The sequence below is a fragment of the Sinocyclocheilus grahami genome, unplaced genomic scaffold (assembly GCF_001515645.1).
Source record: "Sinocyclocheilus grahami isolate Dianchi unplaced genomic scaffold, SAMN03320097.WGS_v1.1 scaffold714.1, whole genome shotgun sequence".
In the NCBI taxonomy this organism is placed as follows: Eukaryota; Metazoa; Chordata; class Actinopteri; order Cypriniformes; family Cyprinidae; genus Sinocyclocheilus; species Sinocyclocheilus grahami.
The window spans coordinates 638,900-664,037 of record NW_015505893.1 but is presented as its reverse complement, the minus strand read 5'-3'; the positions used below and the strand labels follow the sequence as shown (position 1 = coordinate 664,037).

General features: G+C 39.3%; 1 protein-coding gene across 3 annotated transcripts in view; it reads left to right on the top strand.

Annotated features, from left to right (window-relative positions):
- tiam2b (TIAM Rac1 associated GEF 2b) overlaps positions 1-25,138 on the top strand; it is a 56,558-nt gene that overhangs the window by 9,569 nt on the left and 21,851 nt on the right. For all 3 annotated transcript variants that reach the window (XM_016244328.1, XM_016244327.1, XM_016244326.1), the window contains exons 2-7: positions 18,457-19,590; positions 20,042-20,477; positions 20,604-20,776; positions 20,866-21,090; positions 21,458-21,643; positions 21,798-21,947. In XM_016244328.1, coding sequence (XP_016099814.1) covers positions 18,463-19,590; positions 20,042-20,477; positions 20,604-20,776; positions 20,866-21,090; positions 21,458-21,643; positions 21,798-21,947 — 2,298 coding nt within the window. In that variant the 5' untranslated portion in view covers positions 18,457-18,462. The remainder of the gene's footprint in view (positions 1-18,456; positions 19,591-20,041; positions 20,478-20,603; positions 20,777-20,865; positions 21,091-21,457; positions 21,644-21,797; positions 21,948-25,138) is intronic.

Here is a 25,138-nt window from a genome sequence, read left to right as displayed (position 1 = left end):
GGCTAGGACCCCAGGGTTGTTCGGGCTCAGACCTGGACTTCGTAAAGACTGCTATCCCGGTCTTTCAGCAGGTCAGCCTTAAATGCTTGGAGCATCACCATTGTGTGCAAAGAAGCGGCAGCCCGACCTGTTTATGCCCTGGCGTCTGAGCGAGATGTCAAGGAGGGGAGTCTTAGAGAACGTCTCACCCATAGAGAGATAGCTGTCCAGCGTCTCCATATAGGGGCATCTTCTCATAACCGCTTTCGCGCATCGCCACGATATTGGCATAACTCGTATGCTGGAATCGATGGATGCGTGAGGAAAAAACAGCCTCTTCCATTCCTTCTCAATCTTTATATGGAAAACAGGAAGAAAGGAAGGCTCACCTGAGCTGGAGGGTTATGACCAGAAAAATAACGTTCATCAAGATATTTCGTGACATCACTTTCTTCACCCGCTTCACGGCAAGTAAAACCTCACCGTGGCGCGATCCATAGTTTCCAAAAGCTCATCATACGCAGGGCAGGAGGATTGGGAAGGCTCAGCCTCAGCTTCTTTGCCCTCCTCAGACATTTCCTGCTTTTGCTGGGCTGATCACAGCAGAGCACTGGCCCCTAAATCAGACAATGTTAATGAAATAACATCATCCTTCAGCGGCTCACTCTTGTGCACAGCCGACGATCGCGAAAGGGAACCCCTCTTCAAACTCATCGACCAGATCCACCTGCGATCCCCACGAGCTCATTCCCTTCCGTGCCTCAGCAGCGGCGGGGCCTGAATCGCAGGAAGCAGACGGCTGCCCCCTTTTCCTCGAAAAGAGAGACAAACGAGAGCGGAGCTTTTTCCCTTGGAAAAAACACTCGCAGTGCATGCCGATTGCCCCCTCGGAGGCATCGCGTGCATGCTCTTCGCCCAAACAAATAACGCATAGATCGTGTATGTCGTCAGATTTTAAACAACGTCAACACGGATGCACACATCCTTAAACGCTTTGCTAGTGCTCGCCATAATGAGATGAATAGAGATCGCTCTTACCACAGAAATGCACGCTTCAAACAAAACAGTCAATGAAGACGAAGAAGAGAATGATGTGTACGCCCGGCACCTATTTATACTATAGTCGCCCCGGTAGTGACGTCATGGCTGTCGCCGGCCAATGAGTTGGTGTTTTTTCAATGTATGCTTCAGACACGGGTCACAACGAGGCGTTCCCCATAGCAACCCCTAGAGGACGCAGTTCGAAGTTCCCATGAAAGGGAACCCATAGGATTTTTCCAACAGCTTTTGGTTTGTTGCAGAAATTAAGTTCTGTGACCAACAAAAATGCACGGTTTCTTATGTTCATCATGCTAAACTTCACATATGTACACAACATTTATGAGTTTGGAATACAATCGTCAGAAGAAAAAAAACTACACCATGGTTCACCAACTTCAACATCAACTCCCGACAACTCCTTTAGTCTTTATTTAAAAAACATTTTCCCTGAAAGTTTGAGTTAAAATAGTTTACAACGTCACAATTATAAATACAATGAGACTGTGAAAGCAATAATGTTAAATATTGTTTAATATTGACAGCAACTTGTTAGCAACCATCTTTTTCAACAAGTAAAACACTAGGCAGTATTACAGTTATGTTTTATTTAATAGAATAAAATGTGAAAATATATTGAGGTTGGCTTAACCACACACCTTATTTCATGCATTCAATCAATAACCTATTCAAAAACCCCATTGAATTCAGGATAATGTAACTGGAAGTGCTAAAATGCTGGTTTCCTGGTTTTGGCCTATACAGAAATACGTCATCCCTGATGCACTTTCTTGAACAGGTCACCGTTTTTCTCATACATCCTTGGTAAAATTGCCTGCTTTTGGCAAACTCAGGAAATCGAATGCTTTCTGGATAGAAATGTATTTTTTGTGTTTATTTTGACCTAACTTGAAAACCATTACTAAAGCAACATTTCTTGTTGCGCTGCCTGCTATGCTTCTAGATCTTTTTTATTGAAATAATAGTTATTGGTTTAAATACTGCTGGCATCTCATCTTATTTCAGAAAATTTAATCAATAAAGTATGATCCTCACCTTAAATATTTCCTTTCCTTTACTATATACATAATATTCTAAATATACATTTAGGGCTAGATTTACTTACAGCTTCCAATAGAACAAACCTTCTTTTTGCAACAAAAAAAAAACTAATGTCAGGATTGACTAAAAACACAGTAAAAAACTTAGTGATTAAAAGCGTGGACACAGTTATTTTTGTTGCTGACTTTATTGTGTTTGTAGGAGTTTTCCCTTTCAGATGCAAAATTTATATGAGGAGAGTATTTAAATGAATCATGCAAGGTGATTTACTGGTATTTGCACCATTATTTAATGCCCAATAAAGCATTAACCCATTTGGCACCTATGTTGTTAGTAGATTACCTGCACCTGATCATCATCAGCTCTACTTGTTTGTGATCTTACACTAATTTTTGCACTGCTCTTGGTAGGTTGTGTTGGCCTTTATGGAAATGAGCCGGCTATGTCTGTTCTTTATTTTGTGCATTTGTGAGCAGATCACCAGCAGAACTTTCCACTTCCATCAGTGCTTTTATGAGTTTGTGATCTTACTGCCATGTTTAGTGAATCTGGCCCTTAGTCTCAGATATGCACATACCACCTTAGTAAAAATCCCAATCCCATGATATGTCATTATGGTCAAGACAAAGTTTTCTCATCTGATACATGGATGCCTTTACATCAGCCTGAATAGTTATGGTTTAACATGCCATTAGTATTCTTGTCTCATGCGGACACACAAGTGTCCAAGAAATGGTGAGTTTTAGTCATGTAGCACATAGTAATGAGGAGTGCTGCGTGCCCATGGCTGTAATTTTGGGAGCCGTAGGTCGGTTAGTCTAGGCGTCCTTTTGGGTGAGGGGGGCACTGAGCAGTTCGGGGGCTTACTGTGGTCACACCACACTGGAAACTCAAGGACCTCGAATCAGCCGCTCAGCTATTTAACTGTAAAATATGATCTTATCAGCATCCCGCTTGTGTTTTAATAATAGACCTGGGGAAAGCTGTGCGCCAGCATGTCGTCTTTGTGTCCCTCATTATCAAATGATTTGCTGTAAACTCTAAGAGAAATGCTTCTGTTTCCAGTTGGAGAAAAGAAACATACCGTCACTATTTTAACAGTTTGTTTTCTCTGGTTTCTCTAATGAGATTTACCATAGACTAAGAGATGGTTTTATTCCCAGTGTGCTCCAACCCTCTGGTGATAAACAGAAATGTTTTCCCATCTCTTACTGAACTGCTAAGTAAAACACAGAACGCTACATACATTATAAGCTTTTTAAGATGGGCTCCTCATGAAATCATCCACTTTTCCCAGGCCTTCCCCCCAGTATAATGATCAGCCTTCAGCCACAGCTGCTTTTAATTACACATGCAGTGTTTCTCTTCAGTTTCCAGGACAGATGACTCCTATTCTCTCCCTCATCCAGACAACTGTTTATCAGGGCTTCAGCCAGCCTGCGGAAATATGTTGGAAGTGCAGGGTGTGAATAAGGGGGTTTGCAACAGCATTTTCAAACAAACCACAAACGTTTGGTTACAAGTTAGTCAGAATGCATATCTTAACTCTGTGCTAAAAAGAGTCTCGTTTGCCTACAACAGTAATCACAGCAATAGTTACTCTGACATTTTGAATTAGAATTGATATTGAACAGTACATTGACAAAACATATTATTAATCACTTCATTATAGTTTTTCATATCACAGATACACTCTTAAAAATAAAGGTGCTTCAAAAGGTTCTTCAAGCGATGCCATAGAAGAACCATTTTTGGTTCCACAAAGAACCATTCAGTCAAAGGTTCTTTAAAAAAACATCTCTTTCTTACCTTTTAAAATCTGAAGAACCTTCTTTCACCACAAAGAAACTTTTGTGAAACAGAAAGGTTCTTCAGATGTTAAAGGTTCTTTATGGAACCATTTAGACAAAAAGGTTCTTCTATGGCATCGTGAAGCACCTTTATTTTTAAGAGTATATCATTAGAATGCAAGAGAAATGTGGCCAACCCAGCTAAGCCATAGAGTCTTGAGTAGTGAAACGATAAACTGGGAGCTCTGAAATCCTGTGAGATTAAGGATTTAATGTGCATTAAACAGAGCGCTTTTTCCCATAAAGACTTTATGTGAACCTCTTTGAACCATAATGTAGGTTAAACTAGAAATATGAATGCTGTTTGCTCATATAGACGTTGCTAGGGTGTTGTAGGTGGTTGCCAGGGTGTTACTAATTGGTTGTGAGGGTGTTCTTTGTGAAACAGAAAGGTTCTTCAGATGTTAAAGGTTCTTTATGGAACCATTTAGACAAAAAGGTTCTTCTATGGCATCGTGAAGCACCTTTATTTTTAAGAGTATATCATTAGAATGCAAGAGAAATGTGGCCAACCCAGCTAAGCCATAGAGTCTTGAGTAGTGAAACGATAAACTGGGAGCTCTGAAATCCTGTGAGATTAAGGATTTAATGTGCATTAAACAGAGCGCTTTTTCCCATAAAGACTTTATGTGAACCTCTTTGAACCATAATGTAGGTTAAACTAGAAATATGAATGCTGTTTGCTCATATAGACGTTGCTAGGGTGTTGTAGGTGGTTAAAAAGGTGTTACTAATTGGTTGTGAGGGTGTTCTGGGTGTTTACTTAATGGCCCAAGTCAAAACAGCACAGACCCTCTCATAGTGTACATTTCTCATTCAATGTAAGTTCATGGAATTTTTTGGCCATTTTATTGCCTTACATGTGAACGTGCAGAAGCTTGGAATAAAATAGTACATTCCTCAGTTTCAAGCCAAACAATCTGCCATATCATTATTGTCTATAGTAGTGGTGCTCAAACCTGTCGTGGAGTACCACCAGGGGGGTATTCCAAAAAGCAGTTTATGTGACATACCCGGGTATGTTTGAGGATAAGCGAGCGGATAATCTCAGCTTTCGGTTCCAAAATCGGAGGTAACTTTCAGGGTATGTAAGTAACCATAGCAACTTGCTCTCTGAAGATAACCTGCTCCAGACCTAACCTGCTATCAGCGCACGTGTGATCTACTGACGAGCCTTCAGTGGGCAAAACATTATATAATATTACAATATGTAGCCTATTATATATATATATATATATATGTTTAATTTATTATATTATATATATTTATTTATTACATTTTATATTATCATCTCACACATGTATCGGCATTTTCTATAATGTCTAAATTCAAAATCAAAATACATATCTGATAAGACTTAAATAATTAGCATCAAGCAAATATAATATAATTCATATTCTCAAGGATTAAAGATTAAATGGAAAAAAATCTAAATGATTGCACAACCATCAATTAGTTAGCGATATGCAGTAAGCATGTAAACGACCATTGAACAGAAGAAGAAGAAAGAAACAGGATGCCTGCTTTTTCTTAGCATCCGTTTCCATAGTGACTCGTCGATTCGTCGCTCTGTTGAGAATGTCTTGAGTTGAATGAACTTACTCCCGGATGCGTTTTTGGAACCACATACCTCGAGTAAGCAAGGTTTGGGGTTAATCAACTGAAAGTTCAGGGTTTAGCTGACGGTAAGTTAACCGTGCTTTCTGGAATACACCCCAGCACTGCACATTTTGTATGTCTCCCTCATCTATCACACCTGATTCAACTCATCAGCTCATTAGTGGAGACTGCAAGACCTGAAGTGGGTGTGTCAGATATAGGGAGACATACAAAATGTGCAGTGCCTGGGGTACTCCATGGAGAGGTTTGAAAACCACTGGTCTATAGCACAAAGTTTTGGACAAGTTCTTAAAAGCTGGGTAGGTGTTTTGGTTCAAAACATTATTTGTTATTCTGTTTGAAATTCTCTTCAGACCAAGTTAAGTGGTCTAAATGTATTTATATGTATTTATATCATCTGTGGAAGGCGTAGGACCATAAAATGTTCCTCCAATCAAAATGCTCGGTCCGAACATTACGATAGGCTGTCCTGCCTGCCTGTCAAATCTGTATTTTGCATAGCTCTGCGCACCCTTTTTCGCAGACATGATACGCCATCAGCGCATTCCAGTGAGAATGAAAAGCGATATTATTGTAATATTATGCGCTTTGTACTGTAATGTTTTCTCACCGGGAAATGAGACATGAGAAATTCAATCCTCCACCAATGCCATTTCTCATCGCGTCGAAGGTTAGTCTCTGGTCAGTCTGTGCGCGTTTATGTGTTTTGGAGGAGGCGTGGATTTGCAAAGTGATTACGCAGGGAGGATGGGGATCTTGCTTTCAAAGCTAGCTTGCTATCGCTAGCCTTTCTGAAATCGCCTACCCTACCTTTAACTGTAGTTGACTTGTTGTAATTACGACTTTTTCTCACAACATTGACTTTATTTCATATAATTACAACTTTATTTCTTGTCATTATGGCTTGTCAAGTGACTCAACCATTTTTCTCATCCTTTTGAATTTATCTGACAGCATTGCTATGGAAGTCATCATATCTAACAGTTGTAACTTTATTTCATGTAGTTGCGACTTTATTACTCATTATTATGACTTTTTGTTTCACAAGGTGGCTATATCTCAGAATTACAACTTTATTTCTTGTAATTGCCACTTTTTTCGTCATTGCGGCTATATCTTGCAATAAGACTTTATATTTGGCTTCCACGCATTGCAAGACAATTTCTCAAAAATATGTCATGCTAAGACCCATGTGCAGTTGATGCTTGCTTTAGCAAACAAAACTAGTATTGCATTCAGATGTGTACAGCGTAGTTGAAATCTGTTCTGAGTCTACGTGTTCTCCTCTGCCTATGAGTGTTTCTCCAACAATATTTTCCATTCTGTCCAGCGCTCGTGCTGTGTTGTGTAAGAGGCACGCCTCTTAAATTCCCGGTGGTGAGATCAGATTTTTGGTGTAGACAGGAACCACAAACTGCAGCCCTGTTATGTAAGAGCGAAGTGTCCTTTTGGGTTTGTTTACATGTTCCTTTCAGCCCAGAGGAGGTTCTTTTGCAGAAGAGGATGACTGAATGTGAAAACAACTTCAGCAAACGTTAGAAGCGAAGCATTTAATGAGCACCAGCCGACAAGGGTGCGGCTGACTCTACAAACATCCATGTGACCAACAAAGGTGTCTTTTAGTTCAGAAGATGAGTTTTCTTTAGCCCAAAGTATACTTCCCTTGTCTGTATTTTTCTCACTGAGTCTGTATAATGTTATTTTCATCATCAGAATGATTTTTGTGTCTGCGAAAACTTGTGCAAGGATAACAACACATATGTGAGTGATCGGAGTGCTCAAAAACAAACTAAACTAAAGCTAAACTGTGGAGCAGGTGAATGAAGTATACTGAAACCCTTACAGTAGATGTTCTCGGATGGGAAGAAGAAGAAGAAGAACTGAGATTCCAATTTAATTTTTAAGATGCAGAGCTGTCAGTGTTGTAAGGAATAGTACACCAACCTTATTCCCATGCATGTTTGACCAAGACTACCTAAACGGAACTGACATGGATGGGTGGACTGATTTCTCTGCAACATTTAAAAAGAAAAGGCCTTTTCTGATTGGTCAGTAGCTCACTGACAGGAAAAGGCTCTAGAACAGTGTATGGCCAAAGGAAATGACTCTTTTCTTTGACAATATGAGAAAGACATACCTGGAAGACTGGTCTTTTATCAGTGAAGAGAATTGGCATTTCAGTTCTGTAACTTGGTGAAATCTGTCTTTGGTGTAATGCCATGCTTTACTCAGAAAAGCACATTTTAGTTTCTTTAAACACTTTTGCTTTTCCAGAGGTACCAGTGCTCACAAGTCAGCAAATGACTCAATCATTGAGCTTGAATAGTGTATTTGGAAATGAGTCAAGTGGGCCTTTTTGTTATTTGTTTTACTTTTTTAATATTTGGCCTAAACGTGCATCAATAACTTCACACAAATGATGTAATATGTACTAATGAAATCAGAGATCTCTTTGAAATTTGATCACAAGGAGACACAACTGAGACCCATGATACTACCAGGTTTAAACAGCAAAATGTTTTGCTTGATCAATCGTGATCGGATTACCTGAGAGGGATGTACATACACTGCAACAACCAGTGAAAACAAATCATTGCTATTGCTAATTGTTAATTGACATTGTTAATACAAGCAATGAAGTCTAAGCAAATAATAAAATACTTGTATATATATATTTTTTTAAGAAAGATGCATTGGGATGTTGTTGATTTTGTGTGTTAGGTGTGCTGCTGTGTGTTTAAGGTGTAGGATTGCTGTGTTTACTTGGGTTTAGCTGTAACCGCAGCATCCTGTCCATTAGTGGGCAGCAACTGTGTGCTTGTGTGCTTAGCTGGTGGGAGTCAGGTGCTAAAACATTGCAGTGGTCAAATGTTAGTCTTCCAGAGTAAAGCGCACCGTCCCAATAAATACGACATTAAAATACTCCAAAAACTGCAGAACGAACCAGTCATCTTTTTGCGTCTACTTACATTGCCATTTTTTAAAAATACATCATCTGAGCCTCAGAAAACTGAAATTAATGTGCACATGTAGTGTAACTTAGTCATAAAAGTATATTCATAAGAAACTGTAGTACTTTAAGGTACATGTTTAATCAAGTTTTAATAATCTTTTGTCAAGCTTTAAAGAAGTACACTTATTGCTTGGAATGGAAATGGAATGTACTAGATTTGAATTTTACTGTAGTGTTGTTTGATATTACATTCAAAGTTCATATATTTTAAAGATACTAAATTGCAACTTCATAGTTACAAATGTATTTAAATATATATGAAAAAAACATTACTTTTTCTCATCCTTTTTAATTTATCTGACAGCATTGCTATGGAAGTCATCATATCTAACAGTTGTAACTTTATTTCATGTAGTTGCGACTTTATTACTCATTATTATGACTTTTTGTTTCACAAGGTGGCTATATCTCAGAATTACAACTTTATTTCTTGTAATTGCCACTTTTTTCGTCATTGCGGCTATATCTTGCAATAAGACTTTATATTTGGCTTCCACGCATTGCAAGACAATTTCTCAAAAATATGTCATGCTAAGACCCATGTGCAGTTGATGCTTGCTTTAGCAAACAAAACTAGTATTGCATTCAGATGTGTACAGCGTAGTTGAAATCTGTTCTGAGTCTACGTGTTCTCCTCTGCCTATGAGTGTTTCTCCAACAATATTTTCCATTCTGTCCAGCGCTCGTGCTGTGTTGTGTAAGAGGCACGCCTCTTAAATTCCCGGTGGTGAGATCAGATTTTTGGTGTAGACAGGAACCACAAACTGCAGCCCTGTTATGTAAGAGCGAAGTGTCCTTTTGGGTTTGTTTACATGTTCCTTTCAGCCCAGAGGAGGTTCTTTTGCAGAAGAGGATGACTGAATGTGAAAACAACTTCAGCAAACGTTAGAAGCGAAGCATTTAATGAGCACCAGCCGACAAGGGTGCGGCTGACTCTACAAACATCCATGTGACCAACAAAGGTGTCTTTTAGTTCAGAAGATGAGTTTTCTTTAGCCCAAAGTATACTTCCCTTGTCTGTATTTTTCTCACTGAGTCTGTATAATGTTATTTTCATCATCAGAATGATTTTTGTGTCTGCGAAAACTTGTGCAAGGATAACAACACATATGTGAGTGATCGGAGTGCTCAAAAACAAACTAAACTAAAGCTAAACTGTGGAGCAGGTGAATGAAGTATACTGAAACCCTTACAGTAGATGTTCTCGGATGGGAAGAAGAAGAAGAAGAACTGAGATTCCAATTTAATTTTTAAGATGCAGAGCTGTCAGTGTTGTAAGGAATAGTACACCAACCTTATTCCCATGCATGTTTGACCAAGACTACCTAAACGGAACTGACATGGATGGGTGGACTGATTTCTCTGCAACATTTAAAAAGAAAAGGCCTTTTCTGATTGGTCAGTAGCTCACTGACAGGAAAAGGCTCTAGAACAGTGTATGGCCAAAGGAAATGACTCTTTTCTTTGACAATATGAGAAAGACATACCTGGAAGACTGGTCTTTTATCAGTGAAGAGAATTGGCATTTCAGTTCTGTAACTTGGTGAAATCTGTCTTTGGTGTAATGCCATGCTTTACTCAGAAAAGCACATTTTAGTTTCTTTAAACACTTTTGGTTTTCCAGAGGTACCAGTGCTCACAAGTCAGCAAATGACTCAATCATTGAGCTTGAATAGTGTATTTGGAAATGAGTCAAGTGGGCCTTTTTGTTATTTGTTTAACTTTTTTAATATTTGGCCTAAACGTGCATCAATAACTTCACACAAATGATGTAATATGTACTAATGAAATCAGAGATCTCTTTGAAATTTGATCACAAGGAGACACAACTGAGACCCATGATACTACCAGGTTTAAACAGCAAAATGTTTTGCTTGATCAATCGTGATCGGATTACCTGAGAGGGATGTACATACACTGCAACAACCAGTGAAAACAAATCATTGCTATTGCTAATTGTTAATTGACATTGTTAATACAAGCAATGAAGTCTAAGCAAATAATAAAATACTTGTATATATATATTTTTTTAAGAAAGATGCATTGGGATGTTGTTGATTTTGTGTGTTAGGTGTGCTGCTGTGTGTTTAAGGTGTAGGATTGCTGTGTTTACTTGGGTTTAGCTGTAACCGCAGCATCCTGTCCATTAGTGGGCAGCAACTGTGTGCTTGTGTGCTTAGCTGGTGGGAGTCAGGTGCTAAAACATTGCAGTGGTCAAATGTTAGTCTTCCAGAGTAAAGCGCACCGTCCCAATAAATACGACATTAAAATACTCCAAAAACTGCAGAACGAACCAGTCATCTTTTTGCGTCTACTTACATTGCCATTTTTTAAAAATACATCATCTGAGCCTCAGAAAACTGAAATTAATGCGCACATGTAGTGTAACTTAGTCATAAAAGTATATTCATAAGAAACTGTAGTACTTTAAGGTACATGTTTAATCAAGTTTTAATAATCTTTTGTCAAGCTTTAAAGAAGTACACTTATTGCTTGGAATGGAAATGGAATGTACTAGATTTGAATTTTACTGTAGTGTTGTTTGATATTACATTCAAAGTTCATATATTTTAAAGATACTAAATTGCAACTTCATAGTTACAAATGTATTTAAATATATATGAAAAAAACATTACATTAAAATGTATTTTAGTTTACCATAAATGCTTGTCAGTGCATTTGGCAATACACATTAACCACATTTAAAAGACAATCAAAGTAATTATAAAATTGAGTGTGTCCTGTTACATATAAAGATGTACTTAAGTGGGTCAAATAAAGGAATTCTTCAGTTCAGATAATTGCATTTAATTTCCATAATAAGTACTTTTTCTTAAGTATGCTGTGTGCTTCTTTTTTTCTCAAGGAATATTTGACTCTCATGGAATGCAGGATTATTCTAAAACACGTTCAGTGCTGTCAATACGTCATTATCCTGTGGTTTCCGCAACTGAAACCATCATAGCATTAGCTGTACAAAACGATTTTGGTCTGATTTGAGCTAAAGAAGATTTCGGTCTTGTGTATCGAAGTAAGATAATAGGTGAACACAATGTAGTGCCATTTGGACTTTCCTTAAAGATTTGCACAGAATTCAAGCAAGTCATGTAATTCAGAAAAGATCAATCAAAACCAAGACAAATTCCTCATAGAAATTTAGTTTGGTTGGTTCTGAGTGATGAATGTTCATTACAAAGCAGAAGACCAGCGGAAGCAGCTGGAAGAACACACCCATCCCAGTGCTGACCCAATGCAGTGCTCTGCCTTTCTGCCCACAGGCAGGCTATAAGAGTCTCTTTCTCAGGAAGTGGGAGGAAACAGGTCGAGCCTGGCTTCCTGTGTCCTAGTGCTGTTCCCCCCAGACCTGTACTAAGGTGTGTTTTATTTACCAGTGATTTTGTTAATTCAACAACAACAAAAAATAAATAATGCGTACAATATGCATTGAATTGGACGATAGCCTATGTTAGCGAGTAATTGTGTAGGATAGAACTATTTTCCTGCTCATCTGAACCGCAAATGTTGCAAGACAGAACTAATCAATCACAGAGAGCGTTCACTCACTTCTGACAGTGCATTCAAACGGCTGCGTTTCCCAAAAGTATCATAAGAAAGCATTAAAGCTTTTGGGAACGGCAGCCCTGAACAATGCTTATTATCAGAGGAAAGAGAAAAAAAAACATAGGTGTTTGAGTTATTTCACAAGAAACAAACTGAAATTGTTGCCTACAAAGTTTGTGCAATTACAGTTATTTAAATTGAACGTTGAAAGATAATATTGATCATGTTCTATTCTGTAATGTTAATAGAAATCATACACTGTCAGAATAAAAATGTTGCATTTTATGCATGCAACAGCCTGTCACTGGCAGTCCCTTATGAAAATGAACCATGGGTTTACTAAAGTGACCATAGTTCAACTGTAGTATTTATAGATTTGAATCATGTGTAAACAAAAAACATATTTGAACCATGTGTAAACAAAAATATAACCTAATAAGTTACAATTAAGGCGTATTAAATGTTAAAATGCATTTTAAACAAAGTTAAGTGCTTATCATTACCCATTTTACTCTTAGTCATTTAATAATTTAATACATTTCATAATTTAAAAGTTTAGTTCAGAAGTATCGACGATACTGCCTTGAAAAATATCGGTATCGTATCGAAAACAAAATAAGTGGTATCGCCCATCCCTAGCTTGTTGACATTAGCAACCACCTATAATATAAAGGTGGTATGAGCATGCAAGTTACATAGTGAACCTTTAACTTCAAAGCTAAACAAATTCTTTACTAGACTGACATCAGCTAAATCTCTGTCATCCTCGCTTTTGCGCAGTATTCTCACAAATTACTTTTGACTGGGCTGCTGTCTAGCGCCAACAAAAACAGTTTACTGGAAACTGGCAGCAGTTTGATGCAGTTACAGTATATTCAGTTTGTATTGATGGTGCATGGTGCTGTTTTAGGTAATCGCTGTCTGATAGCACACAGACCTTGGCCCATCACATCCCTTTGTCAGTTATTGTTGACATTATTGATGTAACAGCAGCCAAACAAATTACTTTTGACTGGGCTGCTGTCTAGCGCCAACAAAAACAGTTTACTGGAAACTGGCAGCAGTTTGATGCAGTTACAGTATATTCAGTTTGTATTGATGGTGCATGGTGCTGTTTTAGGTAATCGCTGTCTGATAGCACACAGACCTTGGCCCATCACATCTCTTTGTCAGTTATTGTTGACATTATTGATGTAACAGCAAATGGAAAAGCTATTTCCTGTATTGTCTAGTATTGTATTATGCAATGATTTCCCCTGTGAAAAAGACGTACACTTTTGCGTACTTCTTAAAGGGATACTCCAACCCAAAATGAAAATTTTGTCATTAATCACTTACCCCCTTGTCGTTCCAAACCCGTAAAAGCTTTGTTTGTCTTCGGAACACAATTTAAGATATTTTGGAAGAAAACCGGGAGGCTTGTGACTGTCCCATTGACTGCCAAGTAAATAACACTGTCAAGGTCCAGAAAAGTATGAAAGACATCGTCAGAATAGTCCATCTGCCATCAGTGGTTCAACCGTAACGTTATGAAGCGACGAGAATACTTTTTGTATGCAAAGAAAACAAAAATAACGACTTCACCGTAGCGGCATTTTGGAGAACATCTGCTGAAAGCAAGCAGCATATGCTCTTCTGTGTCAGCCGCGACACAAGGATACGTTTTCTACGTGTCTTTACGCTTTGATTTGAACGAAAACAGCACATCCGTGCAGCACGGCTGACACAGAAGAGCGTACGCTGCTTGCATTCAGTGGATATTCTCCAAAATGCCGCTACGGTGATGTGGAGAGACACAGAGGAGACGAATGGTTGAATAAAGTCGTTATTTTTGATTTCTTCACGTACAAAAAGTATTCTCGTCGCTTCATAACGTTACGGTTGAACCACTGATGGCAGATGGACTATTCTGATGATGTCTTTCATACTTTTCTGGACCTTGACAGTGTAATTTATTGGGCAGTCAATGGGACAGTCACAAGCCTCTCGGTTTTCATCCAAAATATCTTAAATTGTGTTCCGAAGACGAATTAAGCTTTTACGGGTTTGGAACGACACGGGGGTAAGTGATTAATGACAACATTTTCATTTTGGGGTGGAGTATCCCTTTAAGAAGAGTACGTATTACAGAAATAATATACTTTAAAAGAACTGAATGTAATGTTTTTGGACGCTAAATTACATGTTATTTACATTTAAAGGAAAATGTATTATAGTTTACTTTATATAAAATGAAATTAGTTGAACTTAAGAGTGCTTTTTGGCCCATTTAAGTACATCTTTACATATAACTGCATAATTACATTCATGGTTAAAGTGTACTGCTGAATGTACTGGCAAAGATTTTTGGTAAACTAAAATATACTTGCAATTACTATACTCTCTAAAAGTACACTTTTCATTTTTTATTTTTTTTCGTCATTAACATTATACTATCTGCATGGCAATATACGTTAACACTTTATTTTAAGGTGCCCTTGTTAGACATGTTACATGTACTTACCATTATAATAACAATAAGTAACTCTAAGCCAAACCCTTATCTTAACCCTAACCTAACCATATAATAAGTGCATGTAGTTAATTAATATTACTCAGTACTTAAAGGTATAATTACACTGTGACACCTTAAAATTAAGTGTAACCCTATATACTTTTAAGATTTTAAGTACACTACAAATGCACATTGAGTACAATTAAGCACACTTATTTTTCACTCTGCTATGAGCTGTGAAATACCCGTTTCAGAGAAATTATCTTGGAATCAAAGAAAGTGTGTGTGTGTGTGTGTTCTATGTGTGCAGGGGCAACTCCACACTTCCTGTCTCTTACTTTGATCCAACCTATTACTTTTATTAAGCGATCACACCCTAACACCTGGACCAAACAATGGTTTCTCTCTCTCCCTTCTCCTTGGTGCTGTGTGTTGTCTTTGGTTTGGTAGTTTGTCTTAAACGTGGTGTGCTGGTAGTTATGGCATGCTGGGTCAAACAAGAGGCCCAGTCATGATGGTCTTCCAGGCGGCCAGCTGCCTCCACCACGCAAAACCACCCCTCCCAAAACCACTTGAGTTGTTCTTTATAAAAATACATACTTTTATAATGACCTCATTCTTCGAGCCATGAAGACATAATCACTGTTTGCTGGGTGTGATGTGTTTGTAGATGTGCACGTGTTTTATATAAGGCTGCAGAACTGTGATCGGGAGACTGCATTCACTGTGTGTCTTAGGCTGTTAAAGTATACTTATGTGAATGTGCACCTGGAAGCCTTTAAACTGAAAACAATAAATCAATAAAACTGTCCTGCTTTAACTGGTAACTATACTTTTATAGTTTCTAAATTAAATGTGAATGGAACTTGCCTGTGTAAAATTCTAGGGGGTTCTGGGTGTTTGCTTGCTGCCAAAGTCAGAGCCCACCCTGTGTCTCTATGATATTCTAGATATAGATAAGGAAAGTCCAGCCACCACCAGCATTTTTGATCATTTTCACAAAATTTTCATTGCCCCAGAATATTTTGATGCATGAATATCTCAACATGCAATTTGTCAAAAAATAAAAAAGAACAGAGTCTCTGCTTAATGTATTAATGCATTCTTGAATTTGTGGGTTTCATTAAAAAAGCTGCGTTTTGAACAAAAAGCTGAGAAAATTAATTTTTTGTCAAAGGTTACGTCTTCAGAAGGATGATGAAAACATAGATAGAGTAGCTTGCTTCTATCAACACCCCCAAAGCTTGCACAGTCCTATATCACTTCATTTTCATTTGGAAACATGAGGCAGTTTTGATTTATATGCTGTTTATTTTATTTTATTGCATATTTTACTTATGCATCTGCCTTCATGTGCGATCGCTTTTTTCTGCTTCTTCTTCGCCGTGTTTTGATCCAGGGATTCAATGCACTTTCAGAAGATGTGTAATAGCGCCACCTACCGTATAACAGTGAAAACACGGAGAGCCAGGAAATTCCATCAATGGCAGGAAAGCGTTGTTTCGTAAATTACAGAAAATTCTGTCAACGGCGCGGAAAGATTTAGGCTACATCTACATTAATCCGGATACATTTGAAAATGGCATTTTTGTTTCAAAACGCTCTCTGTCCACACTAGCGGTTTTAAGCATTTTGTAAAACTTTATCATCCACACTGAAAATATAGGAAAAAGCTAAATTCACCTTGCTGTGTATGCCTAAAACCTCATAAAAGGTCACTGAGACGATACAGACATACATTTTCTGACAATTCACTGACGTGTCCAGGTCGCACTCAACTCACGATTATATGTTGGATCTAAAATGCAACTGCTCTCAAGTATTGCTTTAGGATAGCAATTGCGAGTACATTTTCTGTCATCTTTGCAGGACTGTAATATGAAGTGTACAAAGTAACATATTTTAGCAAAGGTGTGGAAGTAAATAGCACAAAACAGGCACAATACTGGTATAAACCTAGATATCTATCGGTACAATATGTGTCAAATGACTAAACATGCATCATCGTTTTCAAATACCTCCATTTTCACCATCCACACTACAACGTGAAAACGGCATTTTCAAATGTATCCACTTTGGAGAGTGTTTTTATAAAACTTCGTTTTTGTCGACAAAAACAGTGTTTCAGTGTGGACAGAAAGCCAAAGCAGAGAGAAAAAGATGCATTTTAAAAACATATTAGTGTGGACAAGGCCTTAATGTCTGTAGAATATTTTTCTTACAATAATCAAAAAAAGTGTCATAAAAGCATCCCATATTACTGGTAGGAAATATTTTGAAGTCAAACGACAGCACAACTAAGAATGAGAAGTGGCAGACATATGCCACAATTTCAGTTCCTGAAAGGTCAGTGACGCTCGGTGACAAGAGCAGATGGAAAAATACCTATACATAACAAAACACACACATGTATCCTTCAACAAGTGCCTTTGACTTATCACACAGGAGCTCTTGGCTCAGTCTGTTGAATTCTAGAAAAGTTTGGCACTGCACAGTTTTGTGCTTCTTTTGGGATGAGTGAATTGCGCGGGTCGAGGGTGACTGATCTCACTCCTTGGGGCAGCAGATGGCCAGTGAGATGCACAAAGAAGCTCACAATGTGAGCGACTGCCATTCAGATCATCTTTTCTGAATGGGACGGGACACACATCCCACAATGCCCTGGTTCAGCCCTCTGCGGCCTGGAATCTGGAACCGACAAAGCTCATTGGCTGCTCCTGTGTTCCGTCTCTTACAAAGCTGCAGTGTTGGAAGCATAACATCACACCCCCTGCTGGTACTTTTCATAATGAAGCAGCCGTCCGCCTCCCTGCTGCATCTCAAGCACACTGTGCCTTGCTTCATTGAAGCTTGGTCGTGTGAAAGAAGATGGTGTTGGCGGCATTCACTGCTCACTCCAGGGTTAGAGGTCATGGTTAGAGTGGTGTGTTTTTAGTCCTTCCCCAACCCCCCTTATCCATATCCTCTTGAGCTGCTCTGGCAGGATGATTATTCTACCTCTGAACCCCAAAGTCCCTTCTCACCCCTAAATCTCAGTAAAGTTCACAGGATATGAGAATTCCCAAGCAGAGGAGCATTTCATCCTGCCACTAATAAAATTCAAATTACGGATCTTTTCCAAATCCTCTTCTGGCTTTAAGACAAAACAATGCTACCCCAGACATATTCAAAAGATTTTATGTACAGTCCAAACACATTGCTTGGAGAGATTGAGTTGCTTAACCATTATGGTTCAGAAACAAAAAAATTAAGAAAATTGTGAAGAATTTCCTAGCCTGAAAATAAACAGTGAGGTTGTATGAAGTCTGTCCTTGTAAAAGCTTGCGGCGCTACATCATGGAATGTGGCAGCAGGACAGAAGCGTGAGGTCTGCTTAGATTTGGGGTTGGGGGTTGGAGTGGGGCTTCCCACTGCAGACTGCACACACAAGAGCCGACTGTGTGTTACTGACTCATGCCCCTCCCTTCCTCTGTTTCTCCACAGATGAGCGATGGAGAGAGAGAGAGAGGAACAGCTGTGGTAGTGAGACAGTGAAGGGAGGAGGATCTCAGTGAGAGTCAGATGCTGCACCAGGCAGGAGCAGACAGAACCGTAGACAACATTAGGAAAAGAGTATGACCATTGTGAAGGAATACGAAATATGAAGGAATATCTTTGTGTGCTCTTACAATTGGCTTAATAACAGGTAAAAAGAAACTCTATTACTGTTGTTTTAAAAGTGTGTGTAGGTGCATGGATGGGTGGTTAAGTGGATAGTTGAATGGATGGATAGAAAGCTGGATAGCTTATAGATAGATGCATGGAATGACCTTGATGTTTCTTTATCATTTTTCTCACAGATCAGAATGGGAAATACAGATAGTCAGTACAGCAATTTCATCATCCCTGGTAAGGGAAAGTCTAGCTCCCTGAAGCTGCACACTTCTAAAGAGGAGGCACTCTCTCCACACTCTTGGTGGAGGAGCTCCCAGAGCACCTCTGGATACAAGGACAAAAATGTTTTTTCACCACACAAGAACAGCCAACCTTACATCTCCCGCCATTATGACTGCATTAAGGGGGGATCTAGTGATAAAGTACATTCAGAGAGCCACAGAGACTATGACAACCTTTTATTCCAGGGAAATGGATTCTTTGTACGCTACAGACAACAGACTGGAGGCCTCCCGGCCCCTACAAGGAGCACCAGTTCTGAACTTAAAGACAATAAGAGCAGTCCCAAAGTTCTTTTTCGTGAGGATGGAAGTCTGAGGGTTGAGTTTACCAATGCACGGAGGGAGCCGGATGTTGAGCTGTCATTGGGCAGCTGTCTCAGTGGACCTGTTGATGCTATCCAAAGGGCCAGTAATGGGAGCTCTCTTAGCTCTGAGGGTTCATGGTATGACTCGCCATGGGGGAATGGGACAGAAGATCTGTGTGATAACGTCTTCACCACCGGCCAACCTTCGGACAACAGTAGTGGATATACCACACTCTCATCCACACGTACTGTGGACTTTGGATGTTTTAATGGTTACAATACAGAGCAATCTGAGAACCATATGGGTAACCTCACCTGCCAACCCACAGTTCACGGCAGTCAGTATGCAAGCAGTGATTGCAATAGTAATGGGTACATTGCTAACCGCGCTGAGGAGGACAGTGGCATTGGAGACTCTGTGCTACTTCATTTGGAACATAATGGACTATCAGACCTTTACACTAACCCCAACATGACTGTGCCATTCCCTACTGTGGGCATCCTTGCGGCGGATCAACTTGAGGACGCTCCTCACCTCCAAGCCTCACTGACCTCTTCCCTGGATGTGAACTCCCAGGATGAGAGTCAGAAAACCCAGAATTACACCTCACAAACCCTGCCATGCAGAAAAGCAGTTCCCGATGGGAACACAAGGAAGGACTCGCTCAAGAGTCGCATCCGCCGCCTCAGCGATTGGACAGGAAGTCTGAGCAGGAAGAAGCGAAGGCTGCAGGTGAGAAAAGTATATATATTTTTTGGTGTATTGGGCATTAGTGTGAATCTGTCAGCATAGCAGGCCTTCCTGTTTGACTCCAGAATTATCATGCACATGCTATCATATTAAAATTCAATTTCCTGTTCAGTAGCTTAAACCAGATCATAACCAGTTCAAACCAGCTGCCATGCTTCAAAACATACCTAACCAGCATATGCTGTTTTTTTTTCAACAGGGTTCAGTGCTGTAAAACATTCTTAGATTTTTAGACATTCCTCTCTAAAACAACAAATTACAGATGTTTTGAAATGGTATGCTTGGTGGCCTGACCATAATTTGCAGAGTTTTTAGGAAGAGTAAAGACCGAGCAAAGGGTGTGAAAAGCTTCACAACATTGTGTCAACCTTGTAAAACATATACATGCTAACCTTTGCCATTCTCTTCTCACTTCATGTCTACCCAACCTCAGGAACCTAGTACTCTGGACGTTACAGAGGTCGTCAGCTGTGGAACTGGGGTAACACTAGAGGAATCCAGACCGTTTTGGAATCCAGTGTCCTCCCAGACACAGCTGGACTGCTCTGGTTCCTCAACGGGCCCATTTGGGCAGAAGAACCAGAGTGCGGCCTTGAGGCAGAACATCTATGAGAACTTTATGCAAGGCCTAGAGACTGGAAGCAGCAGTGGAACTGCTGATGGACTCCAGGTCTGGGAGGGTGAAGGAGAAAGCAGCAGTGGCTCAATGGGCTCCTTGGAGCAAATGGACTTCCTGTTTGAGAAGGAGCAAGGTGTTGTGCGGAGGGCTGGTTGGTTGGCTTTTAAGCCCCTCATTACCCTCCACAAGGACCGCAAACTGGAGCTGGTAGCAAGACGCAAGTGGAGACAGTATTGGGTCACGCTCAAAGGTAAGATGGTAAAACATGCACAGCCAATTAAATTTTTCAGTTATAAGTCTTCAAAATTTAGCTGCAATGGATAATGTTTCTTCTTCATTGTTAGAAGCTCTATCTTTGTTTTCCTGTCTTCTGTAGGCTGTACACTTTTGTTAGGTGAATCCAATGGAAAGACCTCGCCTGAGCAGGAATGCACACCACATTACGCAGTGCTTGCTGAAGATAGTATTGTGCAGGCAGTTCCTGAGCATCCCAAGAAAGAGCATGTCTTCTGCCTCAGCAATGCCTATGGAGATGTCTATCTCTTTCAGGCATGTGGCCTTTATCATAATATATAATACACAGAATTTCCACACTCTTGGTTACAAGTTGTCTCTTATCTCTCGCCTCTTACTTGCAGGCTGCAAACCAAACAGACCTTGAGAACTGGGTGACGGCAATTCATTCTGCCAGCGCTTCACATTTAGCGAAGCGTCAGGGGAAGGAGGACACTCTGCATTTGCTGAAGAGCCAGAGCAGAGCTCTCCTGCAGAAGATCGACATGGATGGCAAAATGAAGAAGATGGCAGAGCTGCAGCTATCCGTCATCAGCGACCAGAAGAACAGGAAGGCTATTGAGAGCCAGGTGAGGAACAAAACGGATGTGTGTGTGGATGTTTACTCATATGTGTGTGGTTCGTTTCAAAAGATTAAAGGCCAGGTAGTTCAGATGAGTGGTTTGCTAAATTGGGCAATTATGTCATTGATGTTGGTGTTTGAACAGAAACCACACCACAGTGCCTTCAGAGCATCCAATTATATAGTACATGCATTCCGACTTGACCGCCATATCCTTCCGATTCGCATGATCTACATTTTTATGTTTTCTAAAGAAAATTTGATGTGTGTGGGTGCTTAACCATACACAAGTCACTGTCAATGTTTTGGTTTGTTGTAACTATAATATTTATGTCTATTAATGCATTTCTCTCTTCTTCATCTCTGACCCACAGATCCTGCAATGGGAACAGAACCTGGAGAAGTTTAACCTAGAGCTCTTCCGCATGCGCTGTTACCTGGCTAGCCTGCAGGGCACAGAGCTGCCCAATCCAAAAAGCCTGCTAGCCACTGCTGGACGCCCATCTAAAATGGCGCTAGGTCGTCTGGGAATTTTTTCTGTCTCGTCCTTTCATGCGCTGGTGAGGATCTGTCACATGCTTTGAGGGAATTTTGTGAAATACCAAAAAAGGACCTCATTAAAACAATCTACCATTGAGACACATCACAAAAATTAAATTAAGATGATGCAGCATTAAGATGAAAAATAATTTAAATGAGCTTGTGTTTGTGCAGATATGCACTCGTGATGAGGCCACCCTGAAGAGACGATCTCGCTCTCATCCTCGAGGCATGCGGAACAAACGAGGACTGCTCTTTTCTTCACAGAAGGGATTAGACAGTCTGACCAAACGCAACCGGGAAAAGAGACAGTCCCTGTCCCAGGTAAGAGTTAGAGCATGATGTGCTCTTATGCCACAACTACAAAGACAAAAACTCATTTGTGAACTGTATAAATCTAATCTAAAGGGGAGTATCACAGGTGCTATAATGTGATTCCTTGCGCTTTCAGAACTTTAATATTGTATAACACTAAACAATACTGTTTTGTAGTAGGAAAAAAATGGTAGACAGGCATTTTTCTTTCTTCATCTTAACATCTTAAAATGTTATGGAAAAGTCATGGAAATTTCTATAGCCAATATAAATCTTTGTGAGTGCAACCTAAATAAAATTATTATTTAATTAATTTATCCAGTAATCAGTAACAACTGAAAAAATCATGGAAATTCTTTGGCTAGACAGTTATATATTCAGTGACCTGCCAAACCCTAACAATAAAGAATACACTTAGGGAAAATAAAAATTAAATTAGCAGTTTTCCTTTAATTAGTGTTAATCCTAATTGACATGAATGAGTACATACTAAAAGAGCTGTGATTTCGGATTAGGAGTCTTACTCTGAGGTTCACCGGCCAGTGTTTATGACTGCAGTACTGAATAGTCATTTAAGACACGGGTCTGTTTTACTCATTTAGTCTCACAGTAGTGTGTTAATGCTGTCCACAGGGTGGGAAACACCGTCACACTCGCCGGATAAAACAAACAACCACTGACTCACTCATCAAAGCTTTCTCTGGAGGTCAAATGGCAGGAAAACACACAGCAGTCCTGTTCCTTTCTCTCGTCAAAGTGTTCGGGGGCTGTTTTGGAAATGCTGTTTCTGGACCAGTTCTTGTAATTAAGCCCAGATCAGCATTCCTTCTCTGAAGGGCTTTTGTGTTAACACAGAGCATGAGCTCTAAATCCACATGTACGATTATGTAGACGACCTCACGTGAGTTTGGAGCCAATCGCTCAGCGGTTCCATCCTTAAATGGACCAAATCTGGTCAAAACAGCCCCTAATAGTGTATGATTCCAAAGACGGGAATTACCATGAGCTGCATGCATGCGGTTAATTGCTGCAAGCTGGAAGCAGTCTGAGAGGAGCGACAGCTTCTACTGCACAGATGTAGAGTTTGATGCTGTGTGAGTTAACAGGGTTACGGGGGGCAGTGTGATTGTTTCCAGCGGGCTTAGATACCTTAGTCAGAGTCCAGTCAGAGTTGCCGTCCCCAGATAAACCACTCAGTTGTGGTGTTGCTACTGTTCTGTGGATGTCTACCTCTGGACTTTTTTTTTTTACAACCTCAGCTCTTTTCCTAAAGATTAGTCAGTATTGGGGAGTAACTAGTTACATGTAACGGAATTACGTAATTGAATTACAGTTACTTAGGAAAAATGTTAATGATTACAAAGGGGGTTACATCTGTATATTTTCACACACACCCATATACAGATTTAATTGATTTCTTTCCCAAATTTCAATGACTGCTCTAAAATATGAGACACCAATGTTTCACGAGTTTAGGACACAGAATAGGACACGTTTATATGATAACTGTTTTATTTGCTAATTTGGTTTATGTATATGTTTTATTTATTTTTTTAGATTAACTGTTAGATGCCTGTATTTCCTGTCATAGCTATGCAAAGATTTGATTTCAAAAACAGTATCACAGCTATTAATCTATTTCTTGTTATGGTTTTAAATCTGTAAATAACCACATAACGATCTCAAAGTAAAAAGAGGTGCTAAAGTCTGGTTTTGTGGAGGCCGTGCTTTAAAAATAAATGATTATAATCTTAATTCAAATGATGATGGATTCTGAAAGTCTGACAGTAATCAGTGCTGAGTAAATGTTTGAAAATGATTATCAGAATTTCCTGTCATAGCTATGCAAAGATTTGATTTCAAAAACAGTATCACAGCTATTAATCTATTTCTTGTTATGGTTTTAAATCTGTAAATAACCACATAACGATCTCAAAGTAAAAAGAGGTGCTAAAGTCTGGTTTTTGTGCTTTAAAAATAAATGATTATAATCTTAATTCAAATGATGATGGATTCTGAAAGTCTGACAGTAATCAGTGCTGAGTAAATGTTTGAAAATGATTATCAGATGAAAACATTCATTAGAAATTTAGAAAAGTAATCAAAAAGTAATCAAATGTAATCAGTTACATTACTTTAATGAAGCAATTAAAATAGTTACTCTGCTTATTACATTTTAAATAGGGTAACTTGTAATCTGTAACCTATTACATTTCCAAAGTAACCTTCCCAACATTGAGAATAGTCCACTTTGCAACTACATGACTAGTCATTAGAGAATTAGTAGACTGTTTAATATTTGCTAACATTTTATTTTGATGGTCCCCAACATACGTTTCACTGACTATAAGTAACTTATAGGTTTTCATGGTGTAGTGCTGAGTCGACCAACCAATAGTGAAATTCCAGTTTATCGCATTAATTACTAAAAGGTATTGCTGAAATAATAGGTTCGTCTAATTAAAATTAATGGTTTTCTCAATATTTGTGTAATGCCTTTTCACTGCTGAAAAACACCAAACAAAACAGCTAAAATCAGCCTAACATGGTTAGCTGGTCTTGTAGCTGGTTTAAGTTGGAAGAGGCTAGTTTTAGCTGGTCTCCCAGCCTAGCTAGCTTTTAGCTGGTTTTTAGCTAATTGTTTCCAGCCTGACCAGATAAATAAGTGGTTAAAACCCCTCTAACGTATGACCAGGTTTGAAGACCAGCTAAAACCAGTCAACCAGCTTATGCTGGTTTCAGCTGTTTCTTTTTCAGCAGGGTTTGTTGTGTTGTTAGCTTAGCAACATAGAACATCATATTCTATTGTAACCATAAGTCGAGTTTCTTGTGCGCTTCACACGAGTAGCACTATTAGTGACGGTAACATTGTTGCTCATAAAGAATGTTTCAATTCTGTCAGTTGTGAGGTTTAATTCACTGTAAGATAGGATGCTGCTTTAGCTAGCTGCCTGTCTACAGTGAGGAGTCCACCTCACTGCAGGAACAAAGCCTATGTCAGTTTTCGGTATTTTGGGCTTTGCCTTTTCAGTTAATTGTAGAGGACACGACATACCCTGGTCTGTTTTTATAGACTACATCCATATATTAAGTATGTGTTCATGTGTAAGCAGGAGGACGTTGTGCGCACGGGTGTCTTGGGTGAGGGGAGGCCGTGTCTGATTAGGGCTGGTCCATCTGTCTGCTTTTATAGACCTATA